Source organism: Amborella trichopoda, chromosome 13 (genome assembly GCF_054954075.1).
Source record: "Amborella trichopoda isolate Santa Cruz 75 chromosome 13, AtrichopodaSantaCruz75HAP2 v2.0, whole genome shotgun sequence".
Taxonomy (NCBI): Eukaryota; Viridiplantae; Streptophyta; class Magnoliopsida; order Amborellales; family Amborellaceae; genus Amborella; species Amborella trichopoda.
The window spans coordinates 5,098,861-5,126,526 of NC_142348.1; the positions used below are offsets into that span (position 1 = coordinate 5,098,861).

General features: G+C 35.6%; 1 protein-coding gene and 1 non-coding gene across 3 annotated transcripts; both read left to right on the forward strand.

The window, feature by feature from the left end:
* The first annotated feature begins 319 nt into the window (after positions 1-319).
* LOC18428771 (uncharacterized) lies at positions 320-14,679 on the forward strand. 2 transcript variants are annotated; one of them, XM_020663956.2, is made up of 4 exons: positions 320-853; positions 966-2,284; positions 2,386-2,497; positions 14,300-14,679. In XM_020663956.2, the coding sequence occupies exons 1-3, from the start codon at positions 760-762 to the stop codon at positions 2,494-2,496; spliced, it is 1,524 nt and encodes a 507-aa protein (XP_020519615.1). In that variant the 5' UTR covers positions 320-759; the 3' UTR covers position 2,497; positions 14,300-14,679. The 2 variants fall into 2 exon arrangements, with proteins under 2 accessions (XP_020519615.1, XP_006838133.1); XM_006838070.4 differs by having other exon boundaries at positions 2,404-2,497.
* Positions 14,680-18,442: 3,763 nt separating this feature from the next.
* Positions 18,443-23,582, forward strand: LOC110006794 (uncharacterized). Its single transcript, XR_016048089.1, has 2 exons — positions 18,443-18,907; positions 22,361-23,582. It is a non-coding gene; the product is annotated as an uncharacterized LOC110006794 (transcript).
* The last annotated feature ends 4,084 nt before the right edge of the window (positions 23,583-27,666 follow it).

Genomic DNA, 27,666 nt, shown 5'->3' on the forward strand with positions numbered 1-27,666 from the left:
ATATATTAATGGTCTTCATGTTAAAAATTATACAATATCTAAAAATTAAAATCAAATTATATTTAAAAGATATGTTTGTTGCCAAGCCGCATTTCTACAATATGCGGGGGGCCGCGTAGATACCGTGTCCCCTCTCTATTGTTAGTCCCTGCTTACTCTCTCTCTCAAATGTAGTGGGCCATTGATCACTGGAACCCTTCCCCGTCCTCACATCACCAGGCCTTTTTGTCTCTCTCTCTCTCTCTAAATCTCTCTCATCACCAGGCCTTTTTGTCACTCTCTCTCTCTCTCTAAATTGAACAATTGGCCGTTCATCACCGGGCATTTCTCCCCCTCTCTAAATTGAACAATTGGCATCATCACCAATTCTCTCTCTCACTCTCTAAACTGATCAACTGGCTATTCATCCCCAAACCCTTTCTCTCTCTACCTCTCTCTCTCTACAATGAAGAATTGAACAGTCATCGTCAAGCTCTCTCTCTCTCTAGTCCCGACCTTGTTCTTTCACTACGTTGGGTTTCAGTGCCACCATTTAAGACCCACCGCGAGTCTTATCACTTCGTGTATTGAACAATCATCTTCTCTCTCTAAATACCCATCGTATTCTCTCACTCTTGTGGATATCAGTTGCTACCGATCGAGACCCACTATCACTGCTTTCTCTCTGTAAAGTGTACAACTGGGCCATTGATTATCTCTCTCTGGGCCATTGATTTTCTCTCTACTTTCTCTCTCTACTTTCTCTCTCTAGAGGTACTAATGCCTCCCGGTAGCAAGAAGAGAGCAAAGGAAAAGGCCAAGAAAAGGAAAGAAATGGGGGAGGTCCATCCACCAACTAACATTCAACCATCAGGTGCTTCCATCTCTCTATCTGTACCTTCCTTTCTCTCTTTCGCTGCTTGCTCTCACTACAAATGCTCTTTCTATCTCCTCACCGTTTCTGCTCTTTTGTTTCTCTCTCTCAGTTAAAGTGGGCGACGCGTCTCTGCGTCGTGCCTCTTTAGCAGAGGAAGAATCTGCTAAATCACCTGTGCACAAAGGGATGGAACACTCCGAGGAAGAGGAAGCCAACCATTCAGAGCTAGAAGAGGAAGTTAATGGCGATGGAAAGAGAGACATAGTGATCTCTGAGGAGAAAGAAGGCATTAATGGTGAGGAGAAGAAAAGTGGGTCTTCTGTTCTTGAGAAAGAAGATGAAACTAAGATTGAGCATGTTGATTTCTTGCCAGAAGTGGAGGTTAAGGACTTGACCTCAGGTGATTTTACTGAGAGCTCTGTTATTGAACCAGTGAGCAAAGATGGTGGCATCAAAGAAGAGAAGGATGAAGTGGGTCCGAAATCTTCGACTCAGCATGTCGATTTCTTGCAAGAATCAGGGGTTAATACTCCAATCTCAGATGATTCGAGTAAGCTTCCCGTGACTGAAACAGAGGGTAGCATTGCTGTTCCCATAGAACAAAGTAATGAATTAGGTCTGAATTCTTTCACCCCCTTCATTAAAAGGGTCGATGATTTCTTGCAAGATGTTGGGGTTAATTCTTCCATATCAGATAAGTCCAGTGAATTGGGCCTGAATGCTTTTACCCCATTTATTCAACGCGTTGATAATTTTTTGCAAGAAGGTGGGGTTAACTCTTCGATATCGGATGGGATAAGTAAGCTTAGTTTTACTGAACCAGAGAGTGACTCAAAAGAAAAGAATGAATCAGGTCTAGGTTCTTCTATCCCATTGATTGAGAGTGTCCATTCTTTTCCTGAAACAGAGGTCAAATCTTTGATTTTAGATGAATTGAGTAAGCTTTCAGTTACTGAACAAGAGAGCACCACCAAAGAAGAGAAGGAGGAATTGGGTCTGAATTCTTCTCCCGTTTTGATTGAACATGTTGAATTGTTGCAAGAATCTGAGTGTAGTTCTTCAATCTCAGATGCATTGTCTAAGCTTCCCGTTGCTGAAGCAGAAAACGAAACCAAAGGAGAAAATGATGAATTGGGTCTGAATCCTGTTGCCTCATCTGTTGATAAATCAGAGAGCAGTGGAAAGGAGAAGAATGAAAATACCTCACCAATTGATCGATCAAAAGACGAGGAAAATACCCCAACCAAAGAAATCCGGGTTGAGAATGTGAGCACACGTAGTTTGGTTAGAGAGAGTTGCTCTGAGGTGGTTTCTCTGCCAGTTTCATGTATCCAGGACCAACCTATAACTTTGCCAACTTTTCCATACCCAGTGCCTGAGCTTGAACGAAGTAAAGACATAGCTAAACCAGAAAGTTCAGACTCCAAGGTTTGTCAAATTAGACAAAAAACTATGCTTTATTGCTTTGCTTTCTTCTCTTGTGCTTTTCCTTTGTTTTTTCTCGTTGTTCTTGATTGAAACTCTTTTAGTTTGATTGTAATTTGCAGCCAGTTTCGGTTTGGCCACTTCAAGCAAGACCGAGGTCCTTATGGAGCTGCTGTGGATTGCTCGATGTCTTCTTTAGAGGCTCTCGTGATTAATGTGAGTTGAAATCTTCTTTGGAATTTGGGCTCTAAATTTGTTCCCGGCTATATTCATTGACCTATGGGACTTTCTATAGTTTATTTATTCTAGATTGTAGCTGCTACCCCATAAAAAGTCATTCTATTATTCCCAATGGAACCCCTTGACACCAATTCAGGAGCGGTTTATAGCGATCATTTTAATTGTATATGTATGGCCTCTATGTTCTAGTTTTTTCATTTGATTCTCTTGTTATGTATATTAGGCAAAACATGCCTATAAACTGTTCATATTTATAATTTTACTTTCTTTTTTTTAAAAATTATTATTTAGTATGTGTGTGTATGCAAGCGAGCATGCGTGGTGTTGTTGTGTGAATGCTCTAAACTGGATGGGTTGATATGTTGGCAAATTAAAGAGCGAGAAAGTAGACAACCAATAAATACAATAACAACTACAAGCAAAGAGTAAAATGCATGAGGTTCATCAATGCAAGAGTAAATTGTATAAGATGAATCTTTCCCGATAGTGGTAGCGAACACTAACTTACCCTTTATCTCTCACAGAGAGTCTCTCAACTTCATGTGGACCTCCTACAAAGCCAAGCTTTTCTCCCTCTATTTCTTTGTTGTAATCCCAGCTTCTATCTCTACGTAACAAGTTAACAACCCAATTAAAGAGAACATGTATGTGAGGTCATCTCTATCTTCCTATAGCAAAAGGCCAATCTATTCCCATAATATCCAAGTTTTTTGTAAGTTGGTTAATAAGAAGATATTGATTCCCCATTGATAAGGATTCCAATACCTACAAAATAGGTAAGCTAAGTCTTAAAAGATAGGAAACCAAATAATAGCTCCGTGTAGGTTTGCTTGGAATTCAAGACAACCCCAAAAATCTCCACCTTGGCTTGAATTCCATCAAGTCAGCAAAAGAAATACCATTCTAGTTCGACTGTCTTCTCCATACATGCCCACATAGTGGGCACCAATGACCTTGGTGGCAACATTAACCAGGTTTGAGCACACCTTAGACTTCTGTAGAGGAATCAACTTGGTCGATATATCTGCAACATTCCTCTTGATGTTGATCAACAATGTGATATCAAGCTATTATCTCATAAATAAAGTGAATTTGACATCAACATGCCTCATGCTCACATGATAGACAGACGTGGTTCTTTGCATAATATATTGCATTCTGACTATTACAATAAACGATAGTCCCATTTTGCTATAACCTATAAGCCTAGATCGTTTACAAGTTCTCTAAGCCAAAAGGCATTTTCACTGCTTTAATAATAGTCATGTATTTTGCTTCGGTCATATACAAGGCAACTGTGTGTTATAGCATTGGCCTCCAACTAATTGAAGTTCTAGCACGTGTATAAACAATCAGTTGTGGACCTTCTATTGTCTAAACACTTGCAAGATAATCATTGACATAACCAACAACCTTGTCACTGAACTTGTTGGTACTGTTAAACACCAGACCCATAGTAATGTAACCCTTGGGAACTTGGTATCCATTTCACTGCATACCAATGCTCCTTTCTTGGGTTGGCCATATACTTGCTAACAACACTACCTGCTAGAGAATATTTGGATAAGAGCAAGCTATCACATATGTGAGGCTCCCAATTGCACTTGCACAAGGAACACAAGACATGTATTCTCTTTTGACATCTGCATTTGGAGATAATGTTGTCGACAATATGAGATGTGCATCCCGAATTTTGTGGGAACCTTCTTAGCATACTCTTTTGAGATGGCCATAATTTACCCAACTTTCTAATCTTTACACATCTTCATGCCAAAATTTTCTTAATCGAACCTAATCTTTCATCACAATTTTTTTGCCAACCTTAGTCTTCAATTTGCCAACCTTAGTCTTCAATTTGAGTAACAATAAGAATGTCAGCAATGTAAAGCATCACATAGATGAACTAACCATCAATATATATCGTAATTTAGACACAATTGTCATGCTGATTTCTGATATACTCGTTCCTAGTTATGAACTTATCAAAGTGTTTGTGCCATTGCCTAGGGGCATGCTTTAGACTGTTCAATGGCTTCTTCAACTTGCAAATGTGATCCTCTTTGCCTTCGCCACAAACCCTTCAGGCTGAGTCATATAGATCTCTTCCTCAAACACTCCATGTAGGAACATGATATTGACATCTAACTACTGACTCCAAATCAAACAATGCAACCATGGCTAATGACTCCCACAATGAGAGAGAAGATTTCATAATTTTTGTGCTTAGCCTTTTGCAACCAAATAAGCCTTAATCCTATCATCACAAGGCTCAACTAATCCTTCCTTCTTATAAGTCCATTTACATCCAATAACTCTCATGCCCTTAGGCAATGTCACGAATCCCAGGTGCGGTTCTTTTGAGGAGATACCATCTCCTCATTCGCAGCATCACTCTACCTGCTATTGTTTGCGTATGTTATAGATTCCTAAAAAGTGGATGACTCTTGGTTTGTGTTAGCGTATCGAGTAAGCTACTATGTCCTTAAAATTACACCGACTTCTTGTTTCTTTATCCCTTTCAAGCTGAGGCTCTTCTTCATGTGGAGTAGACTCAATTCCTCGTCAGGCTTAACATTTTTCTCCACGCTTTCAAATAAAATTTCTGACACATCTTTTGGAGTTTTATTAAATCTCAGTGGCATCACCATTGGTGATCACTTTTTTCCGCACCTTTCTGAATGTGATTTAACACGATAGGTTATCAAACCTTGCATCATAACTGATGATAAACTTGAGAGACTAGCCAAGGAAAACACTCTTCTTCGATCTTGAACTTATGATCCTTCACATGAACATACGTACGACAACAAAAAATTTTAGCCAAGGAAAACACTCTTCTTCGATCTCGTACTTATGATCCTTCACATGAACATATGTAGGAAAACAAAAAATTCTTAGATGAGAATAATTAGCAGGTTTATTAGTCCATTCCTCTTTCGTTGTCTAGCACTCTATCGCTATAGATGGTGACCTGTTGATGATGTAACGTTCTTTATTAATTGCTCTGCCAAAATTCCTTCGACAAGCTAGTGTTACTCAGTTCATGTGCTCAACGACTCCATTTTGTTGCGCCGTTTTTGGAGTGCTGTAGTGATGAACAATTCCTTCACTCTTAAAAAAGTTTGCAAACTTTGTCGTAATGTGCTTTCCACCTTTATAAGTCCTCAAGCACTTGACCTTTTTTATGGCATGTTTTTACACTTTAGCTTTCTAGTGCATGAATGTGTTAAACACATATGTCTTCTTCTTTTTCATTGTGTAGACCCTCATTTTCTTCAAGAAATCATCATTGAAGGAACAAAATATAGGATCCTCTTTTAGAAATGACTGATGTAGGGCCCCATACATCTGAACGGACCTACTGAAGGATGTTCTTTATGTTATGTGCCAACGTGCTAAAATTCACCTAACATTGCTTCCCATAAACATGATGCTTATAGGAGTCTAACTAGCATTTCTTCATGCCATTGATCAATTGATTTTTTACTTAGTTATGCCAAACTGGTCACCCATGGGCCCAATCTCATATAACACAAATGAGCCAAATTGGAATCACCACCCTCAAACATGGAAGTAACTCCTCTATCTGTAACGATGGTCGTACTAAGTAGCACATACAAATTCGTTCCAATCTTTTTGCCTTTCATTACAATTAGCATACCCTTTAGAACTTTCAGGACTCCTTTAACATATTTGTAGCTATTGGAGTCTAACGTGAACAAAGACATGAGATTCTTTCCTAGATTTGACACTTATCTCACATCTATCAAGATTGTCATGATTCGATCATCCATTGTGATATTAGCTATCCATAGATTGATGGTCTTACAAACCTCATCATTCATCATCGGAATTGAGCCACCATCAAAGATCTTGTATGTGGTGACCTAGTCTTGATGAGGGTACATATGATAGGATCACCTTGAATAAGAATCCATGAATCTTTAATCACAACTCATCGAGACTGACGATACATTCTTTGTTTCAATCAATAAACGAATATTTGGCTGCCCGGCCGCCTAGGAGGACGTTTTCAGAAAACGACTACGCGTGGGTAAGGCAGGTAGTATCAGGCGGAATCCTTTAGGTGCCTGCCTATGCGGTGTAAAAGGCGGGTGCCTAGGTGCCGCCTTGAAAATATGATAATTAATTTGCAATTCTTAATTTATTATAAGTAATTCTTAATTTATTAATTCATAGTAATTAATTTAACGATAAATATTGATTATTAATTTATCGAAATTGTTTTTGCATGTGACAGTAATTATTAATTTATTGGTAAACCAAAAAAGTAATATTAATTTGTAATTATTAATTTATCAGTAAACAAAAAGACAATATTAATTCGTAATTATTAATTTATCGAAAATTCTTTTTGCATGTGGCAATAACTATTAATTTATGGGTAAACCAAAAAAGTAATATTAATTAGTAATTATTAATTTATCAAAAATGTGTTTTGCATGTAACAATAATTATTAATTTATTGATAAACAAAAAATAGTATTAATTAGTAATTAATAATTTATCGAAAATGCTTTTTGCATGTAGTAGTAATTATTAATTTATTATTAAACCAAAAGATAATATTAATTCATAATTATCATTTTATCGAAATGCTTTTTGTATTTAACAATAATTACTAATTTATTGGTAAACCAAAAAAATAGTATTAATTCGTAATTATTAATTTATCGAAAATAGTTTTTGCATGTAATAATAATGATTAATTTATTAGTAATCCAAAAGATATATTAATTCGTAATTATTAATTTATTGATAGTAGTTTTTGCATGTGATAGTAATTAATTTATTAGTAAACCAAAAAGATAGTATTAATTCGTAATTATTATTAGGAAAAATTATGTATATATCCATTATATTTACCATTATTACAAAAATACCTTTTAGTTTCTGTTATTACAGATATATCCGTATTAACTTCATAACACTTTTTAAAAGAAAGACAGAACTGCCCATTTTCGTTTTATCAAAAACTGAAATATATTAAATATTCGGTTTTTCAAAAATCAAAATTCGTAAATATTTTGGGTTTTCAAAAATTGAAATTTATGAGATCTGAATTTATATTTTTGTATTTTGAGAAAATGCAGTGCCACCAACGGCACCCATGCTGTAGTTCGAGAAGTTGTGCCCCGTGTATTTTTTGAAATCGAATTGTCGGTGCGGCCATGTGATGCTAGGGACTGGTGGGGGAAGCATAAGAGGTGGACGGTTTGGCAGAAGGATGAGAGATGGGTGGAGAGAGAGTTTTTGTTCATGAAATTAGAGAAGATTGTAGTGTGGAGGTGGTCTAAGGGGGAGGATTTGTTGAGCAAAAAATGGGGAATTGGGGAGGAGGCTCTACTAGTATCTTTTGATGAAAGCTCTTGGAGAAAGCCGATTTGGAGTATTGGAGTTGTTGCTAAGAGCTGGTACCTACAAGAGAAGTGAAGAGAAAGATAGGGAAGTAAGAGAGAGAGATAATGCAAAATAAGAGCTGAGGAGAGGTGAGGGTAGAATTGTGCTAATGAGAATTATGGGTCTGTGAGATTGTGAATTCTGATGTGTATGTGCACGCGTTTATGTGTGTGTGTGTCTGCGTGTGTGTGTGTGTGTGAGAGAGAGAGAGAGAGAGAGAGAGAGAGAAAAGGAGGAGAGGATGAGGAGGAAGAAGATGATGGGTGGAGAAGATGGTTTCTTCCGCTTCTGTTTCTCCATAACAAATGGCTTACTTTTGAGAGAGAGAGAGAGAGAGGGAGAGAGAGAGAGTAGATTTCTCACTAAAAATTTATCAAGTTTGTAGTTCATAGGGAGAATGGAAGCATCACCAAATAAATAGAGAGAGAGAGGGTGGGGCTTCAAGGGAAAATATGTGTAAAAAGGTACAAAGAGAAGTAAGAGAGGGTGAAATGAACCCCCATTAACGTGCGAATTACAGAGAGCAGTGGAGGCAGGGACAACGTTGGCTTTATTTTTTCAGAGAGAGAGAAAAGAGAAGAGATTTCATAGGAATTTCAAAAAATACAAAAAATATAAATTGTTTGAAATTTGGATTTTCAAAAATTGAAATCTCTTCAATTTTAGTATTTGAAAAACCGAAATATTTAGGAATTTCGGTTTTTGAAAAACCGAAAATTTTAAATATTTCGGTTTTTGAAAAATTGAAAATGGGCAGTTCCGTCTTTTAAAAAAAAAAGTGTTATGAAGTTCAAAAAACAGATATATCTGTAATAATGGAAACTAAAAGGTATTTTCGTAATAACAGTAAATATAATGGATATATACATAATTATTCTTATTGTTATATTGTATATTGTAATAACAGTAAATATAATGGATATATACATAATTTTTCTTATTGTTATATTGAATCAGAGGATTTATTCTCTCTTCTAGCTTTGGGCAATCCCTCTTCACATGGCCATTTTTCTTATGGTAATAACGCTGGAGATTACTTTTACCTGATTGGATTTCGATTCAGATGTGCCCTGGCTTGCTTTCTTGTCTCTCCATAGACCCTTCTCTCACTACCAAGCGTTCAGTATGTGACTTAGATGCTCTAGGATATCAATGCCTTCATTGTTAGAGCAATGTTGTAACAACATCTTGTAACAGCATTGCTCTAACAGAGTCTATGACCTTCACACAGAACTCCTTCACAGAGTCTCTCACCTTCATACAGAACTCCTACAAAGTTAAGTGTCACTCTTTCTGTTTCTTTGCTGCATGGACTGACCCATCCCATCCTCTCTCTCTACATAAGCCCTCTAGAGAGAAAAATCCTAGAGAGATATACGTGAGGTCATCTATATCTTCTCATAAAGACAAATCTAGTCCCATAATGACCTACTTTTTCTTAAATTAGTAATTTAGTATGTACTAACTAGGAAGATATTGATTCTCCAAAGATTTCCCATACCCACAAGATAGGTAAGCAAATCCTGCAACATATGAAACCAAAAATATTTTCACGAAGATTTGCTTAGAATTCAAGACAAACCCCATCTATCTGTCTATCTATCTAACTCTCTCTCTCTCTCTCTCTCTCTCTCTCTCTCTATGTATGTATATATATGTGTGTGTGCGTGTGTGTATGTATTCATATATATGTACATATATATGTATATGTATATGTGTATCTATATTTATATATTTTTCATATACATATTCATATGCATATACATGTATATGTGTGTGTGTGTGTATATCTTCTTGCTGAATTGGCACTTTGGTTGTCCACATTTAAAAAGATTTGAATCTATTTTGAAGTCAGCATTAGTGGCAGTTAGTCTTGTATATGATAAACATACTGTGAACATGTAATCTAAAAGTCGTTTACTCTCTAAAAATGTCACGCTGCCCCTTTCTGCATCTACTAATTGTAAAGCACTTGAATATTTTAATGTTATTGTTAATCATTTTAATGTGTAAGGCGCTGCTCTTGTTCTGTATAAGGCATGATTTTCATTTTATGTTACCTTCTCAATAAATTTCCATGATATATGTGGATCTATTTTCTTTGAGTTCAATTTGAGTGTTTAAATTTCTTTACAATTTCTCTAGGATGGTAGAAACTCTACTTTGTCCGATGAGTATCAGAAGAATTCTATTGCAACCTGACCCAACACTGCATGAGAGAAATTTTAATGCAATGTTAAAATTGGGACATGATTGGAACTGAATAACTATAATGCTTGAAATTAGTTTCCGAAGTGCTTTTGGGAGGAACCTGTGTCGACATCATATATTAGAAAAAAGGTTGTGCTAAGATCAATGCACCTCACTTCTAGCTAATCTACACATCTCCAGTTTCTCAGTTTACTAGAATATCGTGATTACTTTTTATTTTATTTTTCTATATTGTTCATAATTTCATCGTATGTGATTCGTGTTGTCCTCAGGAACATTACGAATAGGCTCCAGTCTATGAAAACTGAAATATAAATCGTTTTGGTTTTGAGAGGCATAAAAAGGATATCGTGTATGACACTGCGGCCTAAAGACTTAAGATTTCGAGGCATGTATACTTGTTTGAGCATGGAATTTTTATATGACAGCATCATATAATCATTCATAGGCTTCATCATCGGCACTGATCTTAACTTATTTTCCTAATAAACCTGTCATTGGTCCTTGCCATCATTTTGCTTGCCATCTTCCAAGGTGGTTTCTCCAAGAATACAAATGGTAGACTGACATGTGACCTTGATATGGAATCACCACATTTCATCCTAGTACGAAGATTTAGTCAGCCTTCTATTCCTTGCAAAAAACCAAAATGTTTCTCCTTTATTGTATCTTTTGGTGGTCTACCAATTTCTTCATCTTATAAACACATTAGGAAACTCTACTTTGTCCGATGAGTATCAGAAGAATTCTATTGCAACCTGACCCAACACTCCATAAACGAAATTTTAATGCAATGCTAAAATTGGGACATGATTGGAAGTGCAATAACTATAATGCTTGAAATTAGTTTCCAAATTGCTTTTGGGAGGAACTTGTGTCGACATCATATATTAGAAAAAAGGTTGTGTTAAGATCAATGCACCTCACTTCTAGCTACTCTACACATCTCCAGTTTCTCAGTTAACTAGAATATCCTGATTACTGTTTATTTTATTTTTCTATATTGTTCATAATTTCATCCTATGTGATTTGTGTTGTCCTCAAGAACATTATGAATAGGCTCCAGTCTATGAAAACTGAAATATAAATCTTTTTGGTTTTTGAGAGGCATAAAAAGGATATTGTGTATGACACTGCGGCCTAAAGACTTAAGATTTCGAGGCATGTATACTCATGGAATTTTTATATGACAGCATCATATAATCATTCATAGGCTTCATCATCGGCACTGATCTTAACTTATTTCCCTAATAAACCTGTCATTGGTCCTTGCCATCATTTTTGCTCGACATCTTCCAAGGTGGTTTCTCCAAGAATACAAAAGGTAAACCGACATGTGGCCTTGATATGGAATCACCACATTTCATCCTAGTACGAAGATCTAGTCAGCCTTCTATTCCTTACAAAAAACCAAAATATTTCTCCTTTATTGTATCTCTGGGTGGTCTACCAATTTCTTCATCTTATAAACACATTAGGAAAGTGAGTTTATATATCCAAAATGAAATCTTTCAACCATTTTAGAAGTGTCTAATTGGGGATAGACAAGAGTATGACTTGCATTATTAGCGAGACATTTTATCTGTCACCAATATAATTAGTGGTCAGACATGTTTTGACCAATGCAGCTTCACAACAATTGAGCGCGGATGTTATAAGGGGAGATATGTTGCCTATTGTGATAGACATGAGTATGACTTGCGTCATGAAGGAGACATTTTCCTGTCACCAACTATCTAGACATGCTTTGATCGATGCATCTTCACAACAATAGGGCATCTATGAAATGCATGCAAGCCATTTCTTCTTGAAGACCTAAAGGAAAGGACCTACGTGTCTAAATCACCAAGATATTAGTTTTATTATACCCATTTGGTGTGTACCCACAAAAAAGCATTATGGACTTCAGTTGATACCCTGATCTTGGTTTGAGAGGTTATACCATGTTGTTAAGCGTACATAGACTGGGCAGTTGCCACTCTCTCTTCGTGAGACTGAGAAATAAAAAAAGGGGATTGGGTTTTTTATTGTTCTATATTGATGACTTGCTGAATTCGGATCGTCAGTGGCAGGGTGTTGTGAAGTTGAAGCATATCTACAGAGAAAATTCCAATTGAAGGATTTGGGGTCATCTGCTATACCAAGGTTGAACTAGAGGTTCAAAACAACCTCATGGATATTAGCTTTCTCTTTCTGGAGCTTGTGTTGTTGTCTAATCGCCTCGAACAAATGATAGTTGTTACTCGCTGAAATTAAATGTAGAGTATTACAAAGATAATGCATCATTGACTGATGATCATAAAATGGGAAATTTATCAAATCACCCTTAGAGTTCAACTGTTTAAGAATTCATGCATGGAACAATTTCCAACAATTTATGACCCATGATGATGTCCTTTTATGGGCTATTTGAAATTTGATGACAAGAATGATGATACTTGAAATTAGATCAAAAGAGCCAGTGAGATGTTAAATAGTTCAAGTATTAGGTTTGACCTGAGTAATTTCCCTAAATGTACAACATTTGTCGGTACCTTTGTGTGTGTGACTAGACATAAGACTGTTGATGAATTGTTAATATGCCTCTGTTCCTTTTCCACTTGATCTGACTGACTTCACTACAATATCTGATATGTATTAACGATTGCGCATTTCTCTTCCCTACCCCAATCTTTCCCAAATCTTATTTCATACGCAACTGTGGACAGCGGATTTATCCTAGTGCAAAGTATTGCACATCAAGCTTTTGTATCACTAGTTGAGAGTCATCGTTTTCCTGGGAAGTCTAAGAAGCAGCAAAGGAGGCATTGATCCAACACGAAAGTGGAATATGTGGTTATGTCATTTTGCTATTAATGAGAGATTGTTTGGCTGCAGGAACATGACTCATGACTGTTACATGGTTTTCCATTATCTCCTCTTTGTCTTCCAGGGCAAATACCAATGCCATTATGATGTAGGAGAATTTGAAGAAACATAGAAAAATCAGCATTAAGCACCTTGACGCAAGTAATTTTGGAGAAACCCTAAGGTTTTCTCCTACTTAGGGCTCAAGCCTTAGGCTTCTTTTACAAGACAAAGTCTTTCTTTTCTTAAAGAGGAATACATGAATGACATTCCATGCCCTTAAAACCAGGCTGATAAATCTGAAATCTTTAGAGCATGGGGATTAGAGTTAATAAGAAAGTATAGAGGGTAAGCGTCCATTTACTTCTCTCACGAAATTCATTGAATTACTCCAATTCTTTCTCCCTCACAACTTGCTGATATCTTGTAAGAAAGCTATCAACACACCGATCTTTACCTGACACTTTGCCTTTTGTAAAAGTCCCTCTGTTTCTTCTGCTTTCTAGAGCTTCTGGAAATCTCATGATAGCTATTGCCGCTTCATTTTCTCTCAAAAATGTCTCTGCAACTTTTATGTCAAAATAGGTGTGGCCCTTCTTCTAGCATAAGCTATCTTGTGACACAACTTGGTACTTCTATCCTCTTTTAGTGATTTGACTGTTATTTTTTCCCTTGTAGGAGCCTCTCTGAATCTAAGAACAGTGTGTACCTCTCTCTCACATCCTTTCTGTGTACCTCTCTCTCACATCCTTTCTGTGTGACCTTCCTTGGTAACTATCTAGTATGGTTGTGTGTTCTTTTCTCAATATTCATGAAAATTTATGTTGTAAGGAGTAAAATTGCAGCTGCTGATCAAGGAAAAAATTAAAGACCCTTTTTTCACTAAGAGTAGGCTGAGAACTTTGGACAAGGGACCTATGACCTATGGAAAAATAATAATTTTGGATTTAGAGTTAGGATTACATTTCATCCGATTGATCTTGAGTTTTGCTGGTGCGGTGCAGTGGAAAGCAAGCTAGTTCAAATTAGTCTGACTTTTTGCTAGGCTTTTACAATTTTGGATAGACATGGCCAAGTTAATTTATTATGTCCGAAAGTATGATTCTGGTGGTACTTAATACATTCTAGCGTTACTCTTAAAACAGACAAAGCTACCTGCAAACAATAGGTAAGGAGATGTACTCAATAAGTTCAGCTGGGTTGGAGAGAGAAATCAAAATAACCAGAAGCAAACTAGAGAATTGATTGATGGTGTCAAATAGTTTTCATAGAAGATCTCATGCTATTCTTGCTTTGCAGGTTCAGGGGGGACGATGTTTATTAATTTTGCCGTGGATATCTCCAGTAATAGGTTATTTATCTTCACATATTAAAAGTCCTAAGGCTTTGTTGGTACTGAGAAACAGAACTCAGACTTTCTCTCTCTCTCTCTCCCCACCCCCCAAATTCTTCATTATCAGTTCTCTGTGTTGCCAATATTTGATCTTAGGCCTGCATTTTTGTGCTGAATAATATTCAAACAGCAGCAATCTGTAATTGTGAGAATGCCCAAATGTGGACATTGTCTTCTTTATTCCTTTTTTTTTCTTGCCGTCGATACCTCTTTTTTCGCAATGTCAGAACATAGTTTTGGTCGAAATAAGGTTAATAATACTTGTCTCGTGTGTATTTTTGGACCATCGTGCACTTCTCTACCAACTATGCATATTTTTTAGGATTGGGATTGGGATTGGGCTTGGGCTTGGGCTTGGGCTTGGGCTTGGGCTTGGGCTTGAATGGTTAGCAGCGCCATATCTCAAGTTTGATTCGCAATGAACTATGGATATTTATGAAAAATGTTGGGAGTCGGCTCATTATTGGATCAGTTTAAGCAAAATTAAGACTGGGATTTTCATGCCCTAATGAAAATAATGACTTTCTTACAAAATGAAATTTGAATTGTTAAAAGAGTAATGATCAGGACCTTCTCCCACCTATGTGTGGAGGACCTAAAGGATCACCATTGAAATTGGCACGGATCTTTAAAAAAGTTATTACATAGATATGGGATTTGATTTTTTTATAGATTCGTGTCAAATTTAATGATGATCTTTTGGAGTCTTACACATATAGATGAGAGAGGGTCTTATAGGATCGTTTATCTTGTTAAAAATATTTCACAAAGTCATAATATCTAATTAAAGAACGGCGTTGCATTAGTTGACCTCATTTTTCTTTCCTCGACCCAAGCAAACAGTCATATGAAACTTTTGGGGGACAAAAAAAAAAAAAATCTTAAAATAAGCTTTATGATGAGAGAGAATCCAGTTCATGTCGGCAATATTTGGTGCATTTGTCAAATCTAGTGGTAGACGTGCTTAAATTTTCGTTTTCAAATGATTTATTTCAATGATGAGCATGTATATTATGCTCCCTCTGGAAGCATAGTCTACTTTCTACTCCCTATTTGGAAGGATTTTTTTTAGTCTAAAATTTTGGTGACTACTTGAGAATTACTAAATGATTATTCTTAAAAAAAAAAAAAGAAAAAAGAAATTTGAGTTCTCTAGTACTTAGATCTCACTTTCTAAAAATTTAATGGTCTTTGCCAGTGTTTAAAAAAACGTTGAGTCGAACCGGACTTGCCCGGTTCGACTCGGGAATCGCCATGGACGGATCGAATCGGCGAAAAAAATGGGAATCGTCCGATTCACTGTACGGAATTGGCGAGTCCGTACAGTGAATCGGCGAGTCCCGTACGGAATATATATATATATATATATATATATTTATTTAATTTAAATTTTTTTTTTTTTTTTTTTTTTTTTTTTTTTTTTTTTTTTTTTTTTTTTTTTTTTTTTTTTTTTGTAATCCAAGATAGATTATTTTGTAATCCATGATCGAATTGTTTTTTTTTTTCGTAATCCATGATCGAATTTTTTGTTTTTTTTTTTTTTTGTAATCCATGATCGAATTTTTTGTTTTTTTTTCTTTTTTTGTAACCCATGATAGAATTTTTTGTAATCCATGATCGAATTTTTTGTAATCCATGATCGAAATGTTTGTTTTTTTTTCTTGTAATCCATGATCGAATTTTTTGTTTTTGTAACCCATGATAGAATTTTTTGTAATCCATGATCGAATGTGTTGTAATACATGATAGAAATGTTTGTTTTTTTTTTGTAATCCATGATCGAAATGTTTGTTTTTTTTTTTGTAATCCATGATCGAATTTTTTGTTTTTGCTTTTTTTGTAACCCATGATAGAGTTTTTTGTAATCCATGATTGAGTTTTTTGTAATCCATGATCGAATTATTTTTTTCTTTTTTTGTAATCCACGATTGAATTTTTTGTTTTTTTTTATTTTTATTGTTTTTTGTAATCCATGATCGAATTTTATGTAATCCATGATCGAATTTTATGTAATCCATGATCGAATTTTTTGTAATCCATGATTGAATTTTTTGAAAATTTGTGATTTTTTTTTTTAATCCATGATCGAATTTTTTTTTGTAATCCATAATAGAATTTTTTGAAAATTTGTGATTTTTTTTTTTTAATCCATGATCGATTTTTTTGAAAATTTGTTTTTTTTTTTTTTAATGCATATTATTCAAAGAGAAAATGAGAGAGATGATGATTCTGAGGCCACCCTATCCCAGCCATATTTTTCACATATCGAGTCCCAACAGCAACAGTGTAGGGATGAGCACGACAGTACATGTGAGCATGAAGGATGGACAATCTTCGAGGAGTTTAGATTGGGAACACAACAAAACACTAACATTCAGGGATTTGGGAATAGTCAGACATCTGCTAATATTGATGATTCGTTTTTAGATCGAATCAATGAATTGTTAAACGAATTCAATCAATGGCACCAGCATGACCAAGAAGAACAATAACGTCGTCTATCATTTTATTTTTAGATCATATGTTACTAATTTTATGCTTTATTGTAGTCCATGTATGTTGATATACTTATTCCATGATAATTATATGTTTATCCTTTTGTGTGATGTAAATTAAATGCTGAATGGCGGTTCATGTAGGGAAAGAACATATCAATATTCGCATATTCATTCAAAAACATGAAAATTCTTAATGGAGTACCCTCATTTCTTATTGAATTCCTAAAAAACAATATTTATAATGAATTTTAATAATTTTTTCGGATTTTTTTTAAGCTTCATTCTGACTGATTCACCCTATTCCCGATCCGGATAGCCGATGCACCGATCCGGTTCGGTTTTTTGGAAGCCCGATCAGGGTCGCCGATCCGTTTTTAAACCATTGGTCATTGGTCAATTTTGAGGCATTATCTTTTTCAAATGCATGGAGATTACAATTAGGATTTTTTTTTTTTGTTGAATTTAGTCTATGGGTTGAAAAAGTTACTATCCAAAATTTAGGGTCCTAAAATTAATTCTAAGTGGGTTTTACTATAGGGAGTAAATTGACATTCTAGTCCTATGGGAGTAGAATATCTTTTGGCTTCAATGTTATCCCTAAAGTTTAGGGTTAAAAAAGATGCGGTCTGTATAAGGTTGCAACCTTAAACAATAACGTAAGGTGCACCTATAAATTTTATCATAATATATAATTTTGGTGTCAAAAGTTTTTAGGATAGTATGAGAATCTATTTTCATCACTAAATGTAAAATTTAATAGCATGTTTGTTTTCTAGAAAACATATTCTCATGAAAAATCTTCTCATGTGGTCAAATGTGGAAGTATTTTTACATCAATTAGTTTTCAATTAGTGTGAAAATATGTACTAACACCCATTAGCATGAAAATATTCCTACACTTGACCGAATGTGAGAATTTTTTTCTTTTGAAAATGTTTTCTAATATTAAAAAACCAAACATGCCATAAAACTCTAAAAATAGTTTAAATCAAGCAAATATATAAACACATAAAAATTATGAAGATGGACGGTCTGAATAATGTGTTGTAAAATACATTATTTTTTAGATTGGAATTTTTTTTTTGGTTTGATATTCATACATCACGATGTTTGATAACCGTGCATCCGTATTTGTACGTTTTGAGGTTGCAACCGTATATAAACTTTTTTTTGTTTTAAAATACGCCTTAATTCTATATTTTAAAGTTGCGACCTTACGTAAATTTATTCGAAAAAAAAAATATTGGTATAGATGGTCTAATTGGATACCGGCCAAAGGCTTGGTTTGAGGTAGGTGACGTGATGTGATGGCGTCTTTGACGAAGCGTGTCATGGGAAATAAGTAAGGAAAATAAGGTTCAGTCTTATGTTCAAAAAAGCGAAGTCAATGTGAAAGCCCACAAAAATTACAAATTTTTTTTGTGAGGACTGAGCCTCATGGAAACTGCATCTGTTAAAATATGAATTGAAAAATCTTAAATGAAGTTTCTGCCGTCTTCTTCTACAATAAATTACCAAATGAGATCGGTAGAAAAGTATGGAACAGGCGTTGACGTGATGAGTTTGTTAAATAAGTGTTGGTGAGGGAAAAAGGTTAATAATATCAGCATCTCCAAGAGAGAGAGAGAGAGAGAGAGAGAGAGAGATTATTAGCATCTCCGAAACACAGAGAGAGATGATCACTTGGTAGAGAGAGAAGAGAAAATCGGCATCTCTGTGGAGTGTTTCTTCTGGTTCTAGAGAGAGAGAGAGTAATATGGCGGGCGGTGGGTTAAGAGGAGGATCGTCAATGGGTGGGTTGCAATTGGAGGGAGGACAACAGCGAGCAGTCTACACAACCCCTTCTCCCTTCTCTGAATCCATCATCGCTGTCGCCGGGGCAACAGGCGTCGCACCATTGCACCTCTCTAACCTCTTCCTCCGCTTTCTCTCTCTCTTTCTGTCTCTCCTCTCCGCCCTCATCCTCACTGCTCCACGCTCTCCCCACCATTCCTCCTCCAACTACTTCCAATATCGGTATGTACTCCTTCCACCCAACCCTCTCTCTATCTCCAACTACCCATTACAAGCTCTCTCTTTCTCTCTCTCCAAATCTCATTATGTCAACCCACCTGCAACTTCTCATAAGGTGCTACTTGATCTCTCTCTCTCTCTCTCCAAATCTCATTATGTCAACCCACCTGCAACTTCTCATAAGATGCTGCTTGATCTCTTAATTGAGAACCTCTTCATTTCGAAGGGAGGCTATTTTTATACAGAGCGCGAACAGTGCTCTCCCGTGAGAGTACATAATGTGCTTCTACACCCTAAGTCAAAAGTTGGAGAATTTTTCAGAACCACCTAATAATCTATAGATGATTACTTTTAAAAGAAGAGTTTGACTCTTGAGTTTTCCTACTCTTAGATCTCGCTTTTCAAATATTGGATGGTCTCTATTCAATCTTTAGATATATTATTTTTAATATATAGAGAGTTCAATTTGAAAATTTCTTTGGGTAAAGTTAGCATGCCGTTTGAAGAGCTCAAAATTTGGGGTCCTCAATTACGAGATTGTTAATAATGATATTTATCTTTGGTACAAAGAGATCACCATTACTCATAGCCATCTGTTGTAAAATCTGATAATTTGGATATATCACTAATTTTGAGAAAAAATCTTTTGAACTTTGAGCTTCGTTAATGGAATAAATACAGCCTTCAATTTCACATCCAATGGTCAATATTAATTGTGACCCCAAAAATAAACTATATGTGCTCGGAATAAAAATGTTTGATTAAAAGAAATGGATAAAAAGTTAAAATAATTCGATAAGTTTCCTAGCTTTATACCTGTTTTTTAGTAACAACACCCATTTATACCCTTCAATCAATGTGCTTAAAAAATAGATATTTCCCTTAACCCCAACCCTCCCTTAACCCCAACCCTTGTCCAATTGACTTGGGAATCAATGAGTAAGGTCCAAAAGCAAGTATTGGTTATATAATAATTTATTTAGAAACCTGTTAACCCTTAACTTAGGCTAGTATACGTTATGAGGGTACATGCCCTCACTTCAACGTAATATCATTAAAATGTCAAGTAATTAGTTATTTAGAAACATGTTGACCTTCAAATTATGTTCGTATATTTTATGAGAACACATGTCTTTATGAATGACTTAATTAGGCACTTACAAGATAAGGTACCGTGGTGTATGTTATTCGTAGATGACATAGATTTGATTGATGAGACTGAAACGGCATCAACACGAAGTTAGAATTTTGGAGGGATGCCCTAGAATCCATAGCTTTTAAAATTAGCCGGACTATGACATAGTATATGGAATGCAAGTTTAGTAATAATAAGATTGACGGCTAGAAAATACAAAAAAGACAACGCTTTTGATATCTTGGATCGATAATCCAGGAAAGTAGAGAGATTAATGACACACACAAAATTAGAGTTGGGTAAGTGTAGTGGAGATGTGCAACTGGAATTTTATGTGATCATTGTATACCAATGAATCAGAAGGGTAAGTTCTATAGCATCGTTGTGAGATCAACTTTGCTTTATGGGGCAAATTATTAAGCGAACAAAAAACAATAAACCCATAGAATGAGTGTAGCAGAGATGATGATGTTCAGATGGATGGGTGATAAGACAAGAAGGGATAGAATTCGAAATAAATTCATTTGAGAAAATTTAGTTGTGGCACCAATAAGTGATAAGATGAGAGAGAGTAGACTCAGGTGGACTAACCATGTGTGGTGTTTACCAAGTACAACACCTGTTAAGAGGTGCCAGCTAGTTCAAGTGGAAGGACTGAAAATGACAAGAAGTATGCCCAAAAGGTTATGGTTGGAAGTAGTCCGAAAAGATATGAAGACTTATGGCCTCACTGAGGGTATGACTTTTAATAAAGCGGAATGTTGGACTAAGATTCGTATAGCCAACCCCAATTAATTGGGAAAAGGCTATGATGATGATGATATGCCCTTACTTCTATGAAATATCGTTAAATCCCAAATCTAAACCCAAATCATTTAAAAACACCACTGTAAGGGTTAAATTAAAATTCTATAAAAAAAATTATTTTTATTTTTAATTAATTATTCATTTTCAGATTCTTGCTCATCATAATTGAGATTTTCTTTTCCTAAAATTTTGAATCTAAAATCCATATTTAGAATAGACTTTGAAGAGAGGACTCATTAAAATAGGTGAGGTGTAGAAAATGGTTACTTTAAAGAATTTCACTCAATTACTTTCTCAACTATTTTTAAGAAAGGAAAGTTTATAAAAGTGCATGGCTCTAAACAATTAAGTTAGGGCGCTCCTTAAAAATTTCACTAGAAGAGGTTGTTTTGATGCCCAAATATCATCAAATTGATCATCTCGACCTCAAGATGCATGGACATGAGAAAAAAATAGATTTCAAGTTTTGGAAATAGTACATCTTGAAATGCATTTTTGGACCATTAATTTTGAAGATTTTCAAGTTTTCATAAATCTGCTCGGTCTACACTAGTTTTGAAGCTTTAAATTTTATAATTAGATATGAAAATATATTTTAAGGCTATCACAAAGATTTTTAGTATTGAAACCACATTTCTAAATACTATTTAAATGTGCACTTTACTTTGATTGTTTAGAACCTCGACACTATACGAACCGCACCCTTTAACAAATACCCACCTAAATCTTTTTTGACCATTTTACCTAAATGAATTACTACAAGCCAAAGTAAATACGTTTGCTTGGCTTGGATTCCAAACCTCAAACAGATTTTTTCATTAAATATCATGGTCTCAATTTGGAAGGACTTAAAAAGACAAGGGGTAAGCCCAAAAGGACATGTGGATGTAGTTTTAAAAGATATGAAGACTTATGGTTTCACTGAAGATAGGACCTTTAATAGGGCTCGATGGTGGATGATCATGATGATGATCTTGATCACAATTTGGAACCCAAAACAAGTGTGAGGTATTTATGTGATTTGATGGACTTTAGTAACCTTGGCCAAATGTAAAAACTGTCCCTACTTGTTTTAGGTTTCAAATTCTCTCTCTCAGTTTACATTCCATAGAAGAAAAGTATTTTGATTATTTGCCCGACGGTGTTATTAGCCAAATTCTTAAAATATCTCTATTTGTTCGGATTCCAAATTATGAACGTGAGCATCTTTTAATGAAAAACCAAGCTGATACTTGAGTGAAATGATCTTCTTTTCTTGAACTACTTGCATAAAATGATCTTATTACAATAACTTATTTTATTTTTGATAATTTATTTGGCTACCTTAGCGATTTTTGGAAATAGTTTGACCATTTTAAAGACATTTTCCAAGGGGGTTGTTGAACCCTATGTGCTGTACTTTGAACCCAAGAAACCTACCAATACATACTTCATATAAAAATACACACTTGGTATAAAAAGAACATATATTGTTTGTTATAAGAACCCCAGCTTATAAAATAACATTGAAGCAGGTATAGCGTTGGTGTGTGCATGGTGGCCTCCTTCTACTCTTTAACGCAACTGGTCAAAGGAATATGGGACATCGCTTCAATAAGCATCCTCATACCAGACGCCATATATGACTGCCTCACCTTTCCCTTAGACCAGGTTAAGAAAATGACCCATCTTTGTTTTTTCACTTATTTATATCTTCTTTTTAAGCTTCTAAATTGGAATAGTTTATCTTCTATTACTGTTTGTGCTTCATTTAGCCTTATTTATTGGTGGTAGGAAAGGCACAGTGAGCTCAGGTCATCGGGTTTAGATGAACCAGGCTCATTGGGACTATTGGTTTGTGGATAACAGTCCGGATCATTTTTTTATCAATGGTTTGGATCAGCCCGGCCCGTCTTAACCCCGATGAACCGCGATCATTCGATCACTTCCTTTGGCTTCCAATAAGCAACACATGGATTTTCTTCTAACAGAAAGGCATGCAAGGTTGCTTAGGTAGCCATCTTTCTGCCAATAAAACTGTCAGTTGTACCTACTCAAAGAAAAATGTCAAAATAACAATTGGTAAGGATTACTATACTCCTCACCAATCCTTCGAAATTTACGGTCATGAGGAACATCGAGGACCAATCAATAGTTGGACAATGATGTAGAGGGGGGTTGGCCTTCTTAATTGGTCCACCGATGCTATTCTTTCTCCATCACCATCCAAACATCAGTTGATCAGTGATGACCCTCATGACCATAGATTTCTAGAGGAAATATCATGACTTTGCCCATTACCATTTGTAGTACTAGTAGCAGTGGTAAGAGATAACTAGTAGTAGTAATAATTCAAAGTGCAAGAGCAAGGAGATAAGTACTATATATGGTAAGAGCATGATGGTAACAGTTGGTTTGCTACCTACTCATCTCTTCCTCCTCGGCGGCAATGCCGGCAACCATAGACGAGAACGATAGGGGAACTATGCTCGGCAAGCTGGCAACTGCTTCTCTGACCATGTCCTTTTTGGCTTTCTTATCCATGGCCATCTTGGCCATCCTCTCAGGTTATAAGCTATACAAGAGATATGCGTGGTGACCTCTTCTCTTTTGTAATCTTGTAAATCAGTGGATTGATGTATACCACCAATTTGGTTTAACCTTGTGTTTGGTGACAAACCCTGTCACATCTTTTGAAAGCTAAAAGAAGCAGGATGTTACAACTTTTAATCTATGAGAACTTAGGTCTTTTTTGCTTAGATGATATTCACTACAAGGAACATTTGAGGAAGTATGAAGGGTTTCCATTAGGCTCGCTATTTTTTTCATGCATCTAATAATGGTTTATGTATTTATGGATAGCAATGTTCAATTGTGTACATTGATGAAAATCAGTCCATTTTTCAAGGGTATCTCAAAAAGAGCATAGATTTTTTTTTTTTTTTCTGAAAATGCCGTATTCTTAAACAAACAAGTTTTAAAACCCATGGATATGCAGTGTATTCAAACTCGGGAAGTCGACTCAAGATTCGCTTGAGTCAATGTGCATCCGTGAATATGCAATGTTTTAAAACTCGAGAAGTTGACACGGGACTCACTGGAGTCAACTCCATTGGGACCTTGGCGAGTCCCGAGTCAATTCCACAAGAGTCACTCAAGTTTACACTTTGGGGCCATTCTAATATTGTTACGTTGTAAACTTGGTTTCTCACTGAGACTGGATCGAGTCGACCCCTTCAACTTGAACTCCATGGTCATGTGCCATGTTTGTCTTGACCCAAGTCTGGGATCTAGTCGGTGTATGTTTAACTAAAAGAAGAACTTTATGTGATCTAGTCGGTGTATATATATTCTTTTGTTTCTATTCATTTTTTTTTTCTTCACGGCTTAGATCACTCACAAGTAGCCTTTTTATAATGAATCAATTTTAAAAAAAACAAAATAAATAAATTTAGGATCTCAAAACTTGATGCTACTATAAACCTTTCTTTTAATAACCAAAGAAAGTTACAAACTATGCTTAGAAGTAAAAAAAAACACAAGAAGTAAATATGACAAGAAACAATAAAGAGAATGCTGGAGATTACCTCAATCGAACAGCTCACACCCCATACCGAGTCACCACCTTCCGATGGGCGAGATCAATAGTCAACCTTCAATTTAAATATTAGGAAAACAAATTTAGGCCAAACCCTCCAATGGAACAAGAACTCATTTCAATCTAAAACTTCAAACTTAAGCAAAACTCCTTGATAACATAGTTGAGAGAGATAGCATTGCCTTACTACACCCTTAACCCTTTAGGCCATATCACAACAAGATGGGAGAGAGAACAAAGATCAAAACAACCATGAGCGGAGCGTGCCCCTTTTGCTTACCGTAAGGAGAGAGAGAGAAAGAGAGAGAGAGAGAGAGTTGCTATATGAGAGAGAGGGTTTCTATGTAGAGAGAGAGAGTTTCTATGGAGAGAGAAATAGATCCAATATGTGGGGTGTGTCCCTTATGTGAGTCTTATGAAAAAGAGTGAGAGAAAAGATATGGTTTCGAGCAGCGTTTTAAAAAACGCCGAGTCGAACCGGACTCGCCCGGTTCGACTCAGAATTTGCGAAAAGGGATCGGATCGGTTGAAAAATCGGAAATCGTTCGGTTCTAGAGAGAACCGGACGATTCCGTACAGTGACTCGCCGATTCACTGTACGGAATCGGCGAGTCCGAACAGTGAATCGGCGAGTTCGTACGGATTTTTTTTTTTTTTTTTTGTTTGTAATCCATGATAGATTTTTTTGTAATACTTGATCGATTTTTTTGTAATCCATGATCGAATTGTTTTTGTTTTTTTGTAATCCATGATCGAATTTTTTGGTTTTTTGTAACCCATAATAGAATTTTTTGTAATCCATGATCGAAATGTTTGTTTTCTTTTCTTGTAATCCATGATTGCTTTTTTTGTTTTTTTGTAACCCATGATAGAATTTTTTGTAATCCATGATCGAATGTTTTGTAATACATGATCGAAATGTTTGTTTTTTTTTTGTAATCCATGATCGAAATGTTTGTTTTTTTTTTTGTAATCCATGATTGAATTTTTTGTAATCCATGATCGAACTGTTTTTTTCTTTTTTTGTAATCCACGATTGAATTTTTTGTTTTTTTTTGTAATCCATGATCGAATTTTATGTAATCCATGATCGAATTTTATGTAATCCATGATCGAATTTTATGTAATCCATGATCGAATTTTATGTAATCCATGATTGAATTTTTTGAAAATTTGTGATTTTTTTTTTTTAATCCACGATCGAATTTTTTTTTGTAATCCATGATAGAATTTTTTGAAAATTTGTGATTTTTTTTTTAATCCATGATCGATTTTTTTGAAAATTTGTTATTTTTTTTTTAATCCATATTATTCAAAGAGAAAATGAGAGAGATGATGATTCTGAGGCCACCCTATCCCAGCCATATTATTCACATATCGAGTCCCAACAGCAACAGTGTAGGGATGAGCACGAAATACTGTAAATTAAATGCTGAATGGCGGTTCATGCAGGGAAAGAACATATCAATATTCGCATATTCATTCAAAAACATGAAAATTCTTAATGGCGTACCCTCATTTTTTATTGAATTCCTAAAAAACAATATTTATAATGAATTTTAATAATTTTTTCGAATTTTTTTTAAGCTCTATTATGACCGATTCACCCGATTCCCGATCCGAATCGCCGATTTGCCGATCCGGATCGGTTTTTTGGAAGCCCGATCCGGGACACCGATCCGTTTTTTAAACCATTGGTTTCGAGAATGTAGGTAGGGGCCATTCTCTTTTATAGTGCTTCAAAGGGCTTTAGGGTTTTTCATGGCTTGACTCTTTTTGTGAGATTGAATATGCACCATTGATCTGGGGTGACTTGTGGGATGAGAGATACGAGCCATCCATTTCATAGATAGGCCTTCAAGATCATATGAAATGTGCTAGAATCTTTATCTTCTATTTCCTAAATCATTTGCCCATCAATTAAAATAAATAAAGAAATATCAATTAATAATATTACGTTTTTTATACTTATACACAAGTCTGTGCACACATTCCTTCCAAAACACAATATATCTTGGGCTTCAAGCCAAATTAGATGATAACAATAAAATGAAAAGATCCAAGAGGTGGGGCGTGCCACCCATGATGGCATATCATGGGCCCGACCAACTTGCCATGGTGGGTCAATGTGCACAAATAGACTCCCATGCAATTTCGAATAATTTTAAATTCAAATAAATGTTTTTAGAATTTATTAAATCAATTTGAATACTTTAATTAATGTAAATCATTATCTCTATTTTTTATAAACCCAAAATTTATAAATAAAATACCTAAAGATCCAGAAAAATTCAAACAACAATCTTAAAAATAATATAACATCAAAACAAACACAATTAAATACTTTTGATCGAAACATGACCCATATGGTCTAAGAATAAATAAATAAACACTGAGGCACCCTACTTTCTACTGTGGATTACAGTCCACACTTGTTTTATCAAACCAACCTAGTGTTGTCCATGACCTACAGTCTATGCAGGGGCTCATTAGTGGGTCGCTAAAGTCTAGCCAATAGACAAGGGGTTTTACTCCCAATCTATAAATTTCAGGTTCGCCCTTAGAGACGTACCAAGGTCACCTAGACCTGATGCAATCCACAGCTTTATAATGCACAAAGGTAATCTCTGGCACATGCACAAGCTTCACCTTGAAAGGTGGTTCGCTTTCTCGAAAATGGCTATCATATATGCATGTTGTGTGACGCTACACAATTGTAGTTTTGGCTCCTGTCTCTAAAGGCTTCCATCACACACGACAATCACACAGTCACTTGGCTATCATATATGCATGTTGTGTGACGCTACACAATTGTAGTTTTGGCTCCTGTCTCTAAAGGCTTCCATCACACACGACAATCACACAGTCACTTTTCTAGGCATACTTCGACCTCACCAAGGGATGACTCATTATAACCCTTATCGGTTTATTCTCTATGATCAAGTAACATGGGTTTTTTTCAACCGACTAGTCTAGCTCGTCAATCTCAGTTCGGTAAATATGGTCCACACAAGACCACACTCCCACTGAGTTCATGTTCCATTATATCAAAAAGTTCAATTACAAGTACTTCTAAGGCTTTCAATAGCCACATATACCCAACATTAACATCAAATATCAGTTGGACAGTAGAAAAATAAAATACACAAAACGAACTAAACAGACGAATTCGAGCCATGGGTATGGTGCGTGGTTTGATTTAATCAATGAGAGTTTCATGACCAAAACAAACTGGTTCTCCAT